Below are 19,834 nucleotides of genomic sequence, written 5' to 3'. Positions count from 1 at the left end.
CCAGCCAAACATGACAGGGGAAAAACAAAAACACAAAACAAAACACAAAACTGTGCCCCACTCACATCCATACCAGCAAAGGCTAAGTCGGAAACCAGGTTGTGATGCAGAGACTAACACCTCTCCAGAGTGGTGTCAGAGAAGGCAAAGTTAGAAAGGCCTGGATTTCCAGCCCTACCCAGCGGTAAGGAGGCACTCCCCCTGGGATGGTGTCACAGAAGGCCGGTGAAGAGTGGGGACTTTCACCATGGCCCAGCAATACTAAGGCCACACATTCTTAACCTCTTATTCTGTTTGGTGTCAGCCAAACTCTCACTGGCACTCAAAGGTAACAAAGAGTACTTTCTTCCCCTGATGGGTTAGTAACATAGAAATCCAGATAAAACAGGATTAAATAAAGTCCAAAGTTTTAAAATATAATACATACAAAAAATTATGAATAAGGGGCACCCAGGTGGCTCCGTCAGTTAAGGGTCCAACTCTTGATTTTGACTCAGGTCATGATCTCACACTTGTGAGATCCAGCCCTGTGCTGGGCTCCAAGTTGGGCGTGGAGCCTGCTTGAGATTCTCCCTCTCTCCCTCCACACCTCCCATTTGCACACACACACACACACACACACACACACACACACGCTCTCTCTCAAAAAGAAAATATGAATCAATCAAATATCACTCATTATACCAAGAACCAGAGGGATCTCAAACTGAATGAAAAAGGACAATCAATAGACGCTAACGCTACAATGACAGAGGTATGAGAATTATCTGACAAATATTTTAAGGAAGCCATCATAGGAACACTTCAAGTAATGGATGTAAATAAACTGAAAAGATATCATATCAAAATTGGTAGGCTAAAGCTGAGGCAGGGCTGAGAAACGTTAGCACTAAATACATAAATCGGAAAAAATGAACAAGTCCCAAATCAATAATCTAAACTCCCAGGGGCGCCTGGGTGGCTCAGTCGGTTAAGCATCCAACTTTGGCTCAGGTCATGATCTCACGGTTTATGGGTTCGAGCCCCGCATCGGGCTCTGTGCTGACAGCTCAGAGCCTGGAGCCTGCTTCACATTCTGTGTCTCCTTCTCTCTCTGACCCTCCCCTGTTCACGTTGTCTCTCTCTCTTTCAGAAATAAATAAAACATTAAAAAAAAAAAATACAATAGACTCCCACGTCAAAAACACAAGAATAGTAAGACCAAAATTAGCCCAAAGAAACAGAATGAGGAGATTAAAAAAGGCAGAAATTAATGAAAATGAAAACAAAAATAGGGGGAAAAAATCAATGAAACAGAGAGCTATTTTCTCCACCAGTTTTACTGAGACTTAATTGACATAATCACTGTACATCAAGTTTAAGGTGTGTAGCACAATGTTTTGACTTATATTGTGAAATGCATACTACAGTAAGTTTTAATATCCATTATCACATACAGATGCAAAAAAAAAATTTTTTTTCCTTAGGATGAGAACTCTTAGGATTTACTCTTAGTAACTTCGATTTATGTAACACAGGAAGGTAAATTACAGTCACCATGTTGTATATTACATCGCTAGTACTTATTTACCTTCTAACTGGAAGTTTGTACCCCTTGATCATCTCCTTACAATACCCTTCCCACCATTCCCACCTCTGGTAACCATGCAAGGATTGATCTCTTTTTGCGGAGTTTCGGTTTGTTTGTTTATTAACATACAAATAAGATCATACAGTATTTATCTTTCTCTGACTTATTTCACTTAGCATAATGCCATCCAGGTCCATTCATGTTAATGGTAGCATTTCCTCATTTTTTATGGATGAATAGTATTCCACTGTGTATATATAAAACAATTTCTTTATCTATTCATCTAATGATAAACATTTAGGTAGTTTCTATGTATGGCGATTGTAAGTAATGCTGATATTATTAATATGGGGGTGCAGATATCTTTTCAAGTTGGCATTTTCATTTCCTTTAGATATATTCCAGAAGTGGAACTGCTGTGTCATATGATAGCTTTATTTTTAATTTTTAAATCCATTTTAATTTCAATTTAAAAATTTTTTGTTTTTAATTTTTTTAATGTTTTATGTATTTTTGCNGGGCTCGAACCCACGAACCGCGAGATCATGACCTAAGCGAAAAGTCGGACGCTTAACCGACTAAGCCACCCAGGCGCCCCAATTTTTGAGAAAAAGAGACGGCGTGAGCGGGAGAGGAGCAGAGACACAGAGGGAGACACAGAATCCAAAGCAGGCTCCAGGCTCTGAGCTGTCAGCACAAAGCCCAACACAAGGCTTGAATTCACAAGTAGTGAGATCATGACCTGAGCTGAAGTCGGACTCTTAACCAACAGAGCCACCCAGGGAACCCTCCAATTTTAACTTTTTAGTTTATTTTTAATTTCGTAGTAACTGTACCAGATTATAATCCCACCAACAGTGCACAAGGGTTCCCTTTGTCCACATCCTCTCCATCATTTATCTCTTCTCATTTTGATGATGGCCATTCTAACAGGTGGATGATGTTATCTCATTGTGGTTTTGATTTGCATTTTCCTAATGATTAATAATGTTGAGCATCAGAGTTGCTTCTTTGAAAATATGGATTCAACTGATAAACTTCTACCAAGAATGACAAGGGAAAAAAAGGAAAACACAAATTTTCAATACCAGGAATACCTGTATAGAATCTGTGGACATTAAAAGGACAATAAAGATAATAAGGGCATACAATGAACAACCCCGGACACATAAATTGACAACTTAGACAAAATGGACTCTTGTTCCTCAAAAAATACACAAACCACTGCATACTCACCCAATATAATACAGAAAACCAAAATAGCTCTATAACAATAAAATTGAATATGCAATTTTTAAATTCCCAAAAAAAGAAATCTCCAGATCCAGATGGTTTCTCTGCCAAATAATTCTATCAAACATTTAAAGAAAATTTTTAAAAATTCTACATCTCTTCCAGAAAATAGGGGAACAAATCTCAATTCATTTTATGAAGTCAGTGCTACTCTGATTTCAAAACAAGGCACACAATTGTGCACATGCACACAAAACAAACACACACCCACTACAGACCAACAGTCCTCATAAATACAGATATACAGATGTAAATAACCTTAACAAAATATAAGCAAATAGAATTCAGCTATGTATATTTGTATGTGTGTATATGTATGTATATATGGGTGTGTATGTATGTATATATAAAAAGAATTCACAACCACAAACAAGTGGGATTTATTGTAGGGATACACAGCTGGTTCAAGATTTGAAAACTGATCAGGGCGCCTGGTTGGCTCAGTCAGTTGGGCGTCCAACTTCAGCTGACGTCATGATCTTACAGCTCATGGGTTCGAGTCCCGCATCAGGCTCTGTGCTGACAGCTCAGAGCCTGGAGCCTGCTTCAGATTCTGTATCTCCCTCTCTGACCCTCCCCTGCTCACGCTGTCTCTCTCTTGTCTCTCAGAAATAAGTAAAACATTAAAAAATTTAAAAAAAGATCTGAAAACTAATCAACATAATACACCATATTAACATGCTAAAGGAAAAAAAATTACAAGATCAATTGATGCAAAAAAGGCTTTTCACAAAGTTCATCAACATTTTAATATCTTTCAAAACCCAGGAATAGAGGAAGTTCCTCAACTTGATACAGAATCTAAAAATAAAACTACGGGGGCGCCTGGGTGGCTCAGTCGGTTAAGCATCTGACTTCGGCTCAGGATGTGATCTCGCAGCTCATGGGTTCGAGCCCCGCATCGGGCTCTGTGTTGACAGCTCAGAGCCTGGAGCCTGCTTCAGATACTGTATCTCCCTCTCTCTCTGGCCCTCCCCTGCTTATGCTCTCTCTCTCTCTCAAAAATAAATAAGATATTAAAAAATGAAATAAATAAAACTACAGCTAACACTGTATGTAATGGCGAAACACTGCAAAAAAAGACACTAAGGAAAAAGACAAGGATGTCCACTCATCATTCTTATTCAACACAGTGCTTGACATGCTAGCAAGTTCAACAAGGTAAGAAAAAGGAAAACCGCAGAGGTCAAAGATGAAAAACTAAAACCATCCCCATCTGCAGACGACATGAATGTCTACACAGAAAATCCCAGAGAAACCTACCAAAAAACTCCTACAACTAATAAGTATGTTCAGCAAGGTCACATAAAATAAATACTTTTTTAAAAGCTTATTTATTTTTTAGAAAGAGAGAAAGAGCAAACACACAAGTGGGGGAGAGTCAGAGAAAGAGAGTCCCAAGCAGGCTCTGGGCAGTTGGTAAAGAAATGGGAAGGTATGTTATGTTTAGGGACTGGAAGACTCAAAGTAATAAACGTATCTATTCTCCCTACAGTCATATACAACATTAAAGAATCCTTATCAAAATCCCATCAAAATAATTTTTATTGATATAGACAAGAATATTCTAAAGTCTATATAAAAGAACAAAGGAACTAGAATAGCTAAAATAATTTTGAAAAATATAGAAGGAATAACTTTACTCAATTTCAAGATTTATTATAGTTATAATAAGGACTATGTGTGGTATTTATTGGGAGAGGGAAAGACACATGGATCAATAGAATACAGAACCCAGAAAAAGACTCCTACAAATAAATCCAAGTCAATTTTAACAAAGGTGCAGAGGGAATTCAATGAAAAAAAAGTCAGCCTTTGAACAAATTGTACTGGAGATTCTGAATATCCATATGCAAAAACTGAACCTTGACCTAAATTTCACCCCTTATACAAAAATCAACTCCAAAGGCATCATGGACTAAATGTAAAATTATATGAACATTTTAGATATACGTTTTGAAATTATAAAAAACTAGTTCTGCATGGTGTTACCACTGGGGGAAGCCGGCAAAGGCTACACAGGATCTCTCTGTATTATTTCTTACATCTGAATATGAATCTATAATTACCTAAAAACAAACAATATTTTTTTTAATTCACATTAATTCCTCTAGTTTCAAGGCTAACTTCCAAAAGAGGGTAACTGGAAGAAACTTCAGACAGTATTTATGTACATATTTATAGACATTAATAGCAATTTCACTGATTTAACCCCAAAAGGATCTGAAAACCTAAAGTGTTAAAAATTTAAAAAATTACTATGTTAAATCAGACAAGATTAAAATTAAATAAAACAAAACTAACATAAAACACTCATGGTCTCTATTAATCTGAGAGCAATTTTCAACCTTTCTGGTCAGGACCCCTTCATACTCTTACAAATTATTGAGGACACCACCAAATAGATTTTGTTTACACAGCGTTCACATAGCTTATACCTACCAATACTTACCTTATTAGAAATTAAAACAGAAGAACTTTAAAATATGTATCAGTTTATTTATACATAAAATATTACAAGTTAATATAACATGTTTAAAAATGTACTTCTAAAACTTAAAGTGAAAAGAGTCCCGTTTTACATTTTTGCAAAGGTCCAGCTCAAGAGAATACAGCTGGATTCTCCTAACTGCTCTCTATTAAATAGACTGTGATAACACAGTTTTCGGTGGAAATAATGAAAAGAAGCATTCCTCCCACATTATCAGTGGTGAGAGTATTTTAATAGCTCTTACAGATAATTGTGGACATTCTTTTTTGAAACTACAACAAAACCCAACAAATTACATAATTTTGTAACATCATGCACTGGTCTTCTGAAAAATACGGATTCAGAGTTACACAGACATTCCAAGTGTTGAAACATTTCATTAGGCAGTATCAAAAGTCACATTTGTAATTATCATTATTGGTTTCACTGGAAAAGTATATAAAAGTACCAGGAAGTTGCCAGGCTCAAGGTGACACTTGCAAGTTCCCCAAATATCTTATTCAGAGATATGATTTACTTGTAGAAAACCCTAAAGATTCCATAAAAACAAACCTAATAAATTTAGCGAAATTACAGCATACAAAATCAGCACTCAAAACTCAGTTCTTATAAATTACAATAAACAACCCAAAAAGGAAACTAAAGACAACAATTCCATTTATAATCAGATAAAAACAATACTTAGAAATAAATTTAAACAAGCAGGTGTAAGATTCGTACACTGAACACTACAAAATACTGCTGAAAGAAATGAAAGAAGACATAAATAAATTAAAACATATCCCATGGCCATGGGTTGGAATACTTAACATTGTAAAGATAATACTACTCAAAGAGACCTACAGATTAAATGCAAACCGTATTAAACCCCTAATTAAATTTTTGCGGAAGTAGACCCATCCTAAAATTCATATAGATTTTCAAGTGATCCCAAAAAACTAAAAGAATCTTAGAAAGTAAATTAAAACTGGAAAACCCACATCCTGACTGAAAAACTCACTAGAAAGCTACAGAAATTGGAACAGTATGGTAGTAGGCATAAGGACAGGCATAGAGATGAATGGAACAAAATACTAGCCCAGAATAAATCCTTATATAGGGAGTCATCACTAGTCATTATGGAAATACAAATTAAAACCACAAGCAGATACCACTCCACGTTCATTAGGATTATTTTAAAAAAACAAAACCAAAAAACAACTAAATAAACACAAAAAATAACAAGCACTGGCAAAGATGTGCAGAAATTAGAACCATGGTACACACAGCAAGTGGAAACGTAAAATGGTGCAACCACCATGGAAAACAGTATAGTGGTTCCTCAAACAATTAAACATAGAATTATCATTATGACCTAACAATAACACTTCTGGGTACATACTAAAAAGAAATGAAGTAATTCGAACAGATATTTGTACACTCATGTTCACAACAGCATTATACACAATAGCCGCCAGGTGGGAGCCACTCTAGTGTCATCAATAGCTGAACAAATAAAATATGGTATATACATACAACAGAATACTATTCAGCCTGAAACAGTTTAGAAATTATGACATATGCTACAACATGGATGAACCATGAGGTTATGCTAAGTTAAATAAGCCACACACACACACACACACACACACACACACACACACACTACATGATTTCATTTATATGAGGAGCCTACAATAGCCAAATTTATAGACAGTATAGAAGGGTGGTTGCCAGGGGCTGCAAGAGGAGAGAATAGGGAGTTATTTTTTAAATGGTTTGGAGTTTAAGTTTGGGAAAATGAAAAAAGGTCTGGAATGGATGGTGATGCCAGCTGCAAAACAATGTGAAAGTACATAATGCCACTGAACTGCACATTTAAAAAAATGGTTAAAATGGTAAATGTATATTATGCATTGACTACCACAAAAAGACCAAGAAAAAACATTAAGATATTAAATTCTGGGGTGCCTGGGTGGCTCTGTCGGTTAAGCGTCCAACTTCGGCTCAGATCATGATCTTGTGGTTTGTGAGTTAGAGCCCCGCACCGGGCTATGTGCTGACAGCTCAGAGCCTGGAGCCTGCTTCAGATTCTATGTCTCCTGCTCTGTGTGTCCCTTCCCCACTCAGGCTCTGTGTCTCTCTCAAAAATAAAATAAACATTAAAAAAGTTTTTTTTAAACATTAAATTTTGTTACATATACTTTACCACAATAAAGAAATGTGCACGTGTGTGCATACACATAGAGTCATACACTCAAGGGTCAAGATATAACAAAATTACTAATGTGTGCTGCTTTGCTAAGCAGTCAGGAATGTGATATATTTTTTAGCTGTGAATGTGATGTGAAACGTACAATTAATGTTAATAGAGTGGTCCCTTTGCCTTGATTAATATTTAGGCACTACCCCTTTTCACTCACACCTGCTTTTTACACTATCACAGCAAATGCCAACACAGCCAAAAGAGGGAATATATCTTAGAAGTATTTTGAAAGTAACTTTTATCTTGTAGACTCATACATTCCCTAAAAACGGTCTTGGTGATCCACTGACCACACTTTAAGAACCACTACTCTAAGAACTGACAAATATGGGGAAAGCAGCACAGTATGACAGACTGAAAATGCTGGAAGTTTTCCAAGTCTTTCTCAGTAAGAGTTCGTAACTGGAACTCATTATTTGTATTAAAATATTGGAAGTTCCTAAATCAGGCACTATCTTCAAAAGAAACTGTTTAAAAGCAAAACACTCTTTAATAGTCCTTCCGAGCTCTAAAAATCTCAGATTCTACATACTTTCCGACATTCATTAACTCATCACGTACTTACTGACTACTTCATGCTAGATTCTGAGGCAACAAAGAAATAGGCTCAGTCCTCTAGTAATAGGAAACTCAATACAGAACCATTAAAATACAGTACAATAAGTACTATAAGAAAAGCAGTTGCAAGCACTTGATGTCAGAGTTAGGAGACCCAACAAATTTGAAGAGAAGTCCATTGAAATGGGAGTCTGGAGAACAGAAAGAAAAAGAATGAAGATAAATGAACAGAACCTAAGGGTTTTGTGGCACACCATCAATACAACAAACATTCACATTACAGTAATCCCAGAAAAAGAGAGGAGGGTACATAGTGAATATCTGAAGAAACAAAAATGCCCCCAAATCTAGGAAAGACATGAATCTACAAATCCAAGGATCTCAACGATCTTTAAGTAGGATAAACCCAAAGAGACCCACACTGAGACACATAATCAAACTTTAAGACAAAGAATTTTGAAAAATGCAAGAAATGACTCACTTTCATGTACAAAGGAGACTCTATAAGACTGAGTAATAAGGAAAGCCAATTTATCAGAAACTACGGAGGCCAAAAGATGCCATGTTAAAAAAATGCTGAAAATATGGCAAAAGTATCTTTCAGTACTAAAGGAGAAAATAAGACATATTAACCTAAACAAAAGCTGAAGGATTTTGTCGCTGGTACATCAGTCCTACAAGAAATGCTAAAGAGACTACTGCATGCTGAAATGAAAGGATGTTAGAGAGTAACTAGAAGCCATATAAACAAAGATGATAGTAAAGGTTAACTACATAATTAAATATAAAAGCCAGTATTAACTTATGTTTTGATCTGTAACACTCTTTTTGTTTCCTATATGACTTAAACAAATACATAAAACAGTAATTAAGTCTTTTGATGGGCACACAACTTATAAGATGTAACTTGTGACAGTAATAACATAAAAGGAGAAGAGAGTTGTATAGGAACAGTTTTTGTATGCTATTGAAGAAAAGTTGGTAATAATTCAAACTAGACTATTATAAATTTAGGATATTAACTGGAATTTTTATTCCCAAAAAACCTCACCCCCAATAAAGGATTAGGGACTACAGATGTATAATTAACTCTTCCTGGAGACTAGGGGAAGCTGCAGAGAGGAGCAGACACCAGAGCCTGGAGGCTAGGAGACAGGGCAGAATAAAAGCACAAAGACACATAAAGATGCAAGATGTTTATAGCTTTTTTTTTTTTTGAGGAGAAATTACATAACAAAATTAACCATGTTAAAGTGTCTAATTCAGCAGCAGTTACTGCACTCATCAAGTTCCACAACCATCACCTATACAGTATTTAGTTCCAAAACATTTCTGTCATGCCCCCAGACGACCTCATACACATTAAACAGTCATCCGTTCTCCATTCCTCCCCTGCCAACCAAGTTGTCAGCTGTCTCCATTCAGCTCCTGACAACCACTTTCTATCTCTGTGGATTTAACCACTCAGGATATTTCATATGAATAGAATCATAAAATGTTACCGTTTGTGTCTGGTTTCTTTCACTTCACATGTTTTTGCAGTTCATTCACATTATGGCAGAATTAGTTTTTCATTCCTTTTACTTAATTGCTGAATATTATTCTATTGCATGAATTTCATTTCACCACATAAATTGATTCATCCATTGACAGACATTCAGGCTGTTCCACCTTTAGGTTACTGTGAATAGCACTGCTATAAGCATTCTCGTAAAATACTATGTTTGAATCCTTGAATATTTCAACTCTTTTGAACATACACTTACAAGTGGAATTACTGGATGATATGGTAATTAATTCTATGTTAACATTAGTAAGGAAGACAAGTGAATGGTTGAAGAGGCTAAATACAAAGAAATCAGATGGGAGGCTTCTGCAAAGGTGTTAGCAGAGAATGCTAAAATAGCAACAAAATAGCTGAAGGTGAGGCATGTATGGCCAGGGGCCAATCCAAAGGTAGTAAAGTTCTGAGCTTAGGCAACTGGTGGCCAGTAATGTCTTTCACTGGGACAGGAAAGCCAAAAAGAGCAACAGTAGGATGAGAGTGGGGAAAAATGACATAAAGGGTTGCTTTGTGCAAGGTGAGTTTGTAGTGCTCAAGAAATACTATTCAGTAACACTGAAACAGGAGCTAAAAAAAAGGGATCACTGAGTCATCAGCATATTGATGGTAGAAAAATACACTTAACATCTCAAGCACCAAATCAGAAACACATAAAATGAAATTATTTTTAGTCATTAAGAATTTTCTATGTGCTATAACTATGTTCTAGTTATAGCACATCAACTGCTTTTTTTAAAATTCTCAAACAGTGACTTACTTGGATTAAATCCACAATTAATATAGTTGACAGTATTACTAACTAAATCGTAGTAAATCCAGATAAAGTTGCCATATTACTGAGGGTTCTCCAGAGAAACGTAACCAACAAAATGTGTGTGTATATACATATAAAGAGATTCTAATATTAAAAGGCAGTAGTTTATAAGATTATGGAAGCTGACAAGTCCCAAGACCTGTAGTCAGCAAGCTGGAGACCCATGAGAGCTGATGGTGTGGTTCAGGCCTGAAAGCAGCTCCAGACGCAGAAAGAGTCCAGTCCGTGTTTCAGTGTGAGTCCAAAGGCAAGGAAGAATGGTCAGGCAGGACGAGTTCTCTCTTACTCACAGGATGGTCAGCATTTTTGTTCTATTCAGGCCTCCAACTGATGGAGGTCAACTCACATTGAAGGAGGGCAATCTGCTTTACTCAGTCTACACATTCAAATGTTCAATTTCCAGAAACTACTTCACAAACATACTGTAAGACCCATATCTAGCTGCCTCAAGGCCCAGTCAGCGTGACACATAAAATTAATCATCATTAAGTGTTGTTCAAGACAATATAATTCATGATACTCTGCTAAGAAAACTGAATTTTCTGATCAGCAAAAATAAAGTCCTTGACTACCTAAATAAATTTCCTTTATTTTAAATTTTTTAAAAATGTTTTATTTATTTCTAGGAGAGAGAGAGAGAGAGAGACAGCGTGAGCAGGGGAGGGTCAGAGAGAGAGGGAGTCACAGACTCTGAAACAGGCTCCAGGCTCTGAGCTGGCAGTCAGCACAGAGCCCGACGCGGGGCTCGAACCCACGAACCGCGAGATCATGACCTAAGCGAAAGTCGGACGCTTAACCGACTAAGCCACCCAGGCGCCCCAAATTTCATTTATTTTAAAAAATAATATATATGGGGCACCTGGGTTTCATTTATTTTAAAAAATAATATATATGGGGCGCCTGGGTTTCATTTATTTTAAAAAATAATGTATATGGGGCACCTGGGTGGCTTAGTCGGTTAAGCGTCCGACTTTCGCTTAGGTCATGATCTCGCGGTTCGTGGGTTCGAGCCCCGCGTCGGGCTCTGTGCTGACTGCCAGCTCAGAGCCTGGAGCCTGTTTCAGAGTCTGTGACTCCCTCTCTCTCTGACCCTCCCCTGCTCACGCTGTCTCTCTCTCTCCTAGAAATAAATAAAACATTAAAAAATTTTAAAAAATAATATATAAAACAGAATACAGGACATAATACGATTTGTGCAAATACTATTGAATCAAAGACTGCTGGAGAGATCAGGATTTTAAGCCACACTCCTGAAGGAGAATGATGTTCCTTGACCTAGACCAAAGCATGCCATCACAAAAATCAACCAAGGCAAGCCATTTTCTCAATTCACAAAAAATATTTTTTCAGTTTTAAGTCTTTTTGCAAAATGTAGCTTAATCCTTTGACACATCCTTCTATTAGTCTGTACTAGAATTAAACAAGATACAATTAGCATGAAGTTATTTTAAGTGTGCATTGCACAATAGTCTTCATAAACCCTTATAAAATATCAAGAACTGATATTTAAACAAATTTAAAAACCACTTATTTAAAGAATTATAATAAATACATTTAGAGTAAGATTGCATGGTTCTCAGCTTAAGATGATTTGCCATTAAAAAGGTGTGAATTCGGCAAAATAAATAAATAAATAAAAAGATGTGAATTCTCTTTAAGCGAATGTATAAACTGAAATGTAGCTCCAAAAACACCAAAATGTTTTTTTCCCCTGTAAATGACAAGTTGATTCTAGAGTTAAAAGACCAATTTGCAGGGGGCAGAGTAGGAAGAAGTGGGATGGGGAAATGTCCTAGCAGATATGAAAACATAGACAGCAGTATAGTGGTACATAGGTAGACACATAAATGAAACAGAATGACAGTCTAGAAATATACCAAATACACATAAAAACTTAATTTATGATAAAAGACATATCAAACAGATAGGGATAAAAATGAACTTAAAAAAATGGTGCAATACACTGATGCCTAACCATTTCTATCATGGTCTCTTAAGTCAGCAGAAACCATTAAGAAAAAAACTAGAATATTTAGTAACATAAATTAATCTTTAAAATATATTAAGCTTAAAAAACAGACCCATCCTAAATGTTCATCAATAAAGAAACAGTTATAAATTTTGGTGCATCCAAAAAAACAGAATACAACGCAGTAACTTCCTTTAATGAGACAACACCATTTTTACAAATATGCAACAATCTGAAAAATATATTAAAAGGGAAAAAAAGCAAAGCAAAGTCTCTATGTTGGTCTATGTAATACTCTATCATTTGTCTAAACAAGAAAGAAAAAATTATATATGACTGTATATACATAGAAAATTCTGGAAAAATATATAAATTGTTAAATTGATTCCAGGTGGGGAAAATCTGTGGGTAATGGAGAAGAATAATGGGAAGGAGTCTTACCCCTCTTGATAACCTTTTTTCCCTTTTCAATTTTACATTATGTGCATGTTATTACTAAGATATATCTGTGTATTTTTTAATACACCAGCAAAGTCCAAGCATCTAACGTAAGCACAGTAAAGTTTTTACTTAATTTCTCAGTTATTAAAGAAGGGACTGAGAAAAAACTGTGAAAGAAAATTATAGGTACCTGACAGCAGCCAAGAGTTATGCTACAGAACCCAAAATGACCAAAAGACTTAGATGACAGCAAGGTAACTAAAAAGTCATCATTATAATCCTCTTAATGCATTTATAAGCATAAAAATTTTTAAATATCTGAGGGGCGCATGGGTGGCTCAGTCAGTTAAGTGTCCAACTCTTGATTTCATCTCAGGTCATGATCTCACAGTCTGTGAGATCAAGCAGCGAATCCTGCTCCACACTGAGCATGGAGCCTGCTTGACATTCTCTCTCTCAAAATAAACACTAAAAAATATATATCTTAGGGGTGCCCTGGTGGCTCAGTTGGTTACTTCAGCTCAAGTCATGATCTCAATGTTCACAGGTGCAAGCCTGGTGTAGCACTCTGTGCTGACAGCTCAGTCTGGAGCCTCCTTCGGATTCTGTGTCTCCCCCTCTCTTTGTCCCTTCCCCAGTCATGCTTTCTCTCTCTCTCTCCAAAATAAAAACATAAATATATACATATGTATGTGTGTGTATATATGTATCTTAAATCAAAGTTCTTTGTAAACATAAAACATTAAAAATTTACAATTTTTAATTACATAAATGGTAATTTATGTTACAATGTCGACTTGTTACAATGTCGAATAACATTTGTTCTACATAAAACCACAAATAATTAAAGCAACAGTTAAAATTGTCCATATAGTTTGTATATTTCCTACTACATTCTACTCATATTTCAAATCTCAAGTCAAAGAAACTTTCCCTGACTGCCTAGATTAGTTTCCCAGTTACAGTTTTTCTTTGTATCACAGTGGAGTTACTAATTTAGTAGAGTCCATTTCCCTGACTAATATGTAAGCTCCATGAAGAGAGCTATGTGTCTCTTACCTGCTGTACCCTCCTTATTTGGCAACAGAGCAGAAGCTCCCTTAAAAGGTATTTAGGAAATAAGGGAAACCAACCAAATTAACTTAATGACAATTTCAAATGAAAAATCATTTTATCCAAAAGCACGACAGAAAACTATGGATTACATTTTATTTGCTTAATCTAGAAGCACACCTTTATTTTTATTAGAAACTTAAAGGTAATTTGCTTAAACAAAATTTTGCCACAGCAAAAATACCAAATGAACAATTTCTTTAAAAAGCTATGTCACAGGAAAAAGAACCTAAAAAAATTAAAAGACAAAGGAAAATTTCATAAATTCAGTTAAAGTTTACACTGAGTAGTACAGGAATTAATATTTTGGAAGGAACATGTCTGCTTAAGGCAAAGCAATGTGTCCTAGCCTCTTGATCCAACTACCAATTTACGGGACTATTCTCCGTATATGTCTGTGGATCTCTGGGGGTCCTCAAGATGTTTTCACGGAGTCTATTAAGTCAGAACTATTTTCTCAATAATACCAAGACATTATTTACCCTTTTTCTTCTTTGACATTATTTGCCTTTTTCAGCCTAGTTCTCTCACATGTGTAGTGTATTCCAGATCATGTGATATACAATATGGCAAGACTAAATGCAAAGGCAGACATGAGGATCCAGCTGATTTCAATTAAGACAGATATAAAGATATGCAAAAATGTAAATCATTCCAATCCCTAATATTTTTAGGAGATCGTTATCTTTTACCAAATGTTATTTTATTTTACATTAACATGAAATCAATTTGGGACTCCTAGGTGGCTCAGTTGGTTAAGTGTCCAACTCAGTTGGTTAAGTGTCCAATTTCAGCTCAGGTCACCATCTCGCAGCTTGTGAGTTGGAGCCCCATGTTGGACTGTGCTGACAGCTCAGAGCCTGGAGCCTGCTTCAGATTCTGTGTTTCCCTCTCTCTCTGCCCTTCCCCTCCTCTCTCAAAAATAAACATTTAAAAAAAATGTAAAAATGGGCAAAGATCTGAGCGAATATTTCTCCAAAGAGAACATATAAATAGCCATAAGCACATGTAAATACGCTCAATATCCTTAGCCATCAGGGAAATGCATATGAAAACCACAATCATACACCACTTTACACCCAATAGGTTGGCTATAAAAAAGACAGGTAATACAAGTGTTGGCAGAGATGTAGAAAAATTGGATCCCCATACCCTTCTGGTAGGAGTGTATGAAGCAGTCACTGTGGAAAAGACTGGCAGTTCCTCAGAAGGTTAAACAGAATTTCTGTATGACCTAGCAATTATACCCCTAGGTATGTATTGAAAAATATGAAAACACATCCACACAAAAATCTGTCTGCAAATGTTCACAGCAATATTACTCATGATAGCAAAAAGTGGAAATAACCAAAATGTCTTATCAACTGATGAATGGGTAAATCCACATAATGGATTATTATTTGGCCATAAAAAAGAATGAAAAATGCTACAACATGGATGAGCCTGTAAAACAATCAAAGGAAATCAATCACAAAAGATGACATGTTGTACACTTCCATTAAGCGAAATACTAACAGGCAAATCTATAGAGACAAAATAAATTAATGGTTGCGGGAGGCTGGGGAAAGTGGAGAGTTGGAGTATAAAGGCTAAAAGGCATAGAGTTTCTTTTTAGGTGATGAAAATGTTCTAAAATTGATTGTGGTGGTGGTCTCACAACTTTATGATACACTAAGAACCACTGAACTGTACACTTTAAATGAATGAATTGTATGACATGTCAATTATATCTCAATAAAGCTGTTACAAAACAAAATCCTCACTTACATTTTTTGGTTACACTCTATCACATTTCTCAGGAAAAACATGGCTACTTTATAGTCTTCATAAAAGCCTTGGGATATATACTTTCAAACAGAAATTCTTTTTAGCCCCACCCCCGAAATTCTTTCTTTAAAAGAGGTAAAAATAAGGAAGGCAGAACAAGAAAGGAAATCTTCATAACTGAATAATTACCATGTGTGACATTACCATTTTACCTGATTCTTATATTTTGAACAGTAATTTTTCCTACTAATGTTACATCTGTCTTCTTTAAACACTTCAAGAAACTAAAAAATGCCAAGCATAATACAAAATGTTCTGTTTTTATTTATTGACTTCTTTACTTCAAATTTGGCCAATTCCTTTGATAAATATTTATTTTGTAGAGATTATGTGAGGATTCAAGATATTACAGTAAGATGGCTAAAACAACGCTGACAGTCAATGATTCTTATTATCATTATGCTACAGGCCATGGAGGATGCTAAAGTTGACAAGGAGGGGGGCTGAGGTGGCTCAGTCAGTCAAGAGTCCGACTTCGGTTCAGGTCTTGATTTCCCACTTCATGAGTTCGAGCCCTCCTTCGAGCCTGGGGAAGGAAGGTTTCGAAATCTTTCTCTCTCTGCCCCTCCCCGACTTGCACACAGGCACACGTGCTCTCTCTCTCAAAAATAAACACTAAAAAAAAAAAAAAGTTGATGGCAAAACACTGCAAAGCTGGAGGTACATAAAGGCTCTGCCTTACAATGGTACAGTCAGCTCAAGGAAAGGAAACTTTTGGCAGATAATCCAAGACCAAACAAAACTGTAGCTGCAGCAGCATGATCACCACCACTACTACCACCATTACTGCCATCACCATCATCACCCAACACCACTCTCCTCCTACAGTTATTTATAGGCCTTTAATTTTTTTCTAATTATGAAGCATTTAAACATATGGAAACAACCCCAAATCATTTTCCCACATGTATCAAATGTTTAAAAAAATATATTTAGTATAAGATAGCACAGATCCATTTTCACTTCCTCTCTCCCTTACGGTAACCACTATCTTGCAATGTGATGTTAATCATTACTATGCATGTTTTTCTAACTGTAACAACAAGTATCTGTGAATGAAGCAGAGAATTACTTTTGCATATTTTCAAACTTTACCAAATGGGATATTGGTCTGCACCTTCTTTCTTGGCTCAACAATTTGCTTGTCTGTTGTTTTTTCATTCAATGATGTTGTTTCATGGAGCTCTAGTCCATTCATGAAAACTGCTGGTCAGTATTATATCCCGTGAATATTTCAGTATTATTTGTCCATACTCTAATGAGATGTTTCAGCTGTTTGTTACTAAGAAGCTACAATAAACATAATTCCTTGAGCACAGGCATTAGTTTCTAAAATACATTCCTAGAAGGAGAACTGCTGGTCAAAGAATAATATACCTTCAACCTCATTAGGAAGCCATGGAGTTTATCTCCTTTTTATACTTCAACCAGCAATGTAGGAGAGTTCCTGTTCCTCGTCATCTTCACCAATTCTTGCAAACTGAAGGGTATAAAGTGGTACCTCATTGGTTTATTCTTTCCTGATGAGTGAGATTAAGTATTATTTATTGGCCTTTCAGGTTTCCAGTCATGTGAACACATTTAGTAGTACTGCCATTTTTCTACTGATTTTTGGTAGTTCTTAAGATAGTCTGGGTACCAATCCTTTATTGATTATATGTGTTTCTAATACTCTCCTCTAACCCCCAAAAAAGTATAAGCCTTTTTGCTTATTTTGAAATCTAGTAAAGTACAGGAACAAAGACAACTACTTCCTTCTCACAGTTCAGCTATTTTCCAGACCTTTACGTCTATGTTTCTCAAACCTTTCTGGCCACTCACAGAAGGTGAATTCCTCCCTGAGTGCCAATACATACACACCACATGTACTGAAAAACCTGGCCCTAAGGTCCATTTCTCCTAAGAGAGTTACCACAAGCAAATACACAAATACACAAGAAAAGGACAGCTCGTTTCCATGCTCTATAGCCAACGCCACATTCTGGCTCTCATATTAATACATCACATCGTACAGCTTTCATATGGGTCGGTAAACAAACATCCATTTTGATTAATAAAGGCTGTTAGAATCCCTAATTAATAAATAACCATCATATCGATGCACAAGAATGTCTGAAGCAATAACGAAAAGTGCACAGTTCTTTCTACGCAATGAATTAAGAATTACGGTGCAAACCCAGACTCTAAGCAAATGAATTTTTTTATTCTTAGTGTCACTGACATACAATCAGTTCTTACAGATAAAGTTGCTCTGCAGAAGTGAAATGACTCTGAAATATTTCAGCGAGAGCAGATTACTGCTCAAAAAAGTTAACTTCATTTACAGGGCTCCTGTTTTGGAAAACAAACACGTTGCCCTAAATGTACAGAATCATAGAGCAAGAAGACTTCAGGTCACGCAATGTAACTCCCTTATTTTCAGGTGAGGCAACCGCAAACTAGAAATTAATAAATTCGCCGAATGCTAGTCCTCTAAAATCTACAAATTCAGGGTTCCTTCACTGCATCAGGCATGGAGGAAATTTTAGATTCCCCAATTCTAACATTCTGACTCCTCTATTAATTTTTCAAGATTGAGCTGATGTGTCAGAGAAATGATGGAATTAACTCCCATCCGCACACCAATCTTTTCCTTTCCACTCCACCTTTTTTCACCCTTACTCTCCATTACAACCTACAGAATGAAAAAAACATCTGACTGCCTGAATGTCTGGCCCTAATTAGAGGCAAGGTCCTGAGCTCCTGGTTACTGCCTGTGTTAAATCAGAAGGGGTTCTGTTCCGTTCTGTTTTAATCCTTCATTCCTTATGCAACAATACCTACTAACCGTAGATTCTGCGCGAAGCGCAGCGCACGCCTAGCCGGCGGACGCCAGGAAGCCCGGCACGCAGGGCAGGGCGGTGCCGGGCGGCGGGGAGCTGGGGTCGCCGGGGAAGCGGGGCTCGCGGGGAGGGAGTCCCGGCGGCACCAGGGAACAGGCCGGGTGGCGAGGCGACTCACCTTTACGCAGCTCCCGCTCCCACACGGTGACGATGGGCCGGGAGTGCTTGCGGTGGTGGATGAGCCACAGGGACAAGGTCTGCACGCTCTGCTGCGAGTTGCTCAACTCCGACAGCTTCTTCTCCAGCGCCGCCTCAGAGAAGGCTGACATCCCTCCGACACCGCGTTCACGCCGTCCCACGCGGTGGGGCTGAGGGGAGGAGAGTTTCGCCGCCCGCACCGCGGCCTCGCCCCCTCACCCCACCCTTCCCCACGCCCTCACCACTGCTGCCGCCACATCCAAGGCCGGCCGCAGACCAGCAAGATGGCGCCCGGCCGGCAGTGACGTCACGGCCGATCTACGCCCCGCCCTCGGAAGAGGCGAGGCCGAGCGGCCGGACCTCTGAGCGGAAGGGCGGGGCCAAAACTGGCGCAAGGGAGGCACGTGGGCACGTGCGCTTGGGCCAGGTCCTGGGAAGGAGTGGGGTTTACCCTGTGTGGAACCCTACTAGGGTAAAAGTTTCTGCCAAGAAAGGAATGATTAAAAATCTCTACATAGGCGTGTGAGTTGGTACACCAATTTGGAAGACTATTTGGCGTGATAAATTATATTTTAAAATTACAACTTACATGTGACCTTGCACTTTCACTAATTGCCATCAGTGCTAGGGAAATCGCGTGCTTGCCCAAGGACCTGTATGCTAGGTTTTTTTCTCTGGCTCACTAACCCTAAAGAGATGATATATTCACAACAGTTAAATGGCTAAATATTGTAATACTGCATATTACAGAGTACATTCAGCAGTTCAAAAGATTAATAAATCCAGTGTTGGATCAGAAAGGTTTTTTTTTTAAGTTCAAGAGGGAAAAATACAGTATAACATTTGTTTTTTTAATATGAAAGTGTATACTTTATATGAATTCATAAGTATTTAACTGTTTTTTTTAAATTTTTAATGTTTATTTATTT

General features: G+C 37.2%; 1 protein-coding gene across 1 annotated transcript in view; it reads right to left on the bottom strand.

Moving 5' to 3' along the window:
* Nucleotides 1-19,205, bottom strand: part of RPRD1A (regulation of nuclear pre-mRNA domain containing 1A) — a 72,928-nt gene extending 53,723 nt beyond the window's left edge. The window contains exon 1 of the mRNA XM_077753798.1: nt 18,886-19,205. Within this exon, the coding sequence (XP_077609924.1) occupies nt 18,886-19,036 (151 nt within the window). The 5' untranslated portion in view covers nt 19,037-19,205. The remainder of the gene's footprint in view (nt 1-18,885) is intronic.
* Between the last annotated feature and the right edge of the window lie 629 nt (nt 19,206-19,834).

This window comes from Crocuta crocuta, unplaced genomic scaffold (assembly GCF_008692635.1).
Source record: "Crocuta crocuta isolate KB4526 unplaced genomic scaffold, BGI_CrCroc_1.0 scaffold231, whole genome shotgun sequence".
Taxonomy (NCBI): Eukaryota; Metazoa; Chordata; class Mammalia; order Carnivora; family Hyaenidae; genus Crocuta; species Crocuta crocuta.
Note: the sequence above shows the minus strand (reverse complement) of the source record. Positions and strands in the feature narration are given on the sequence as shown.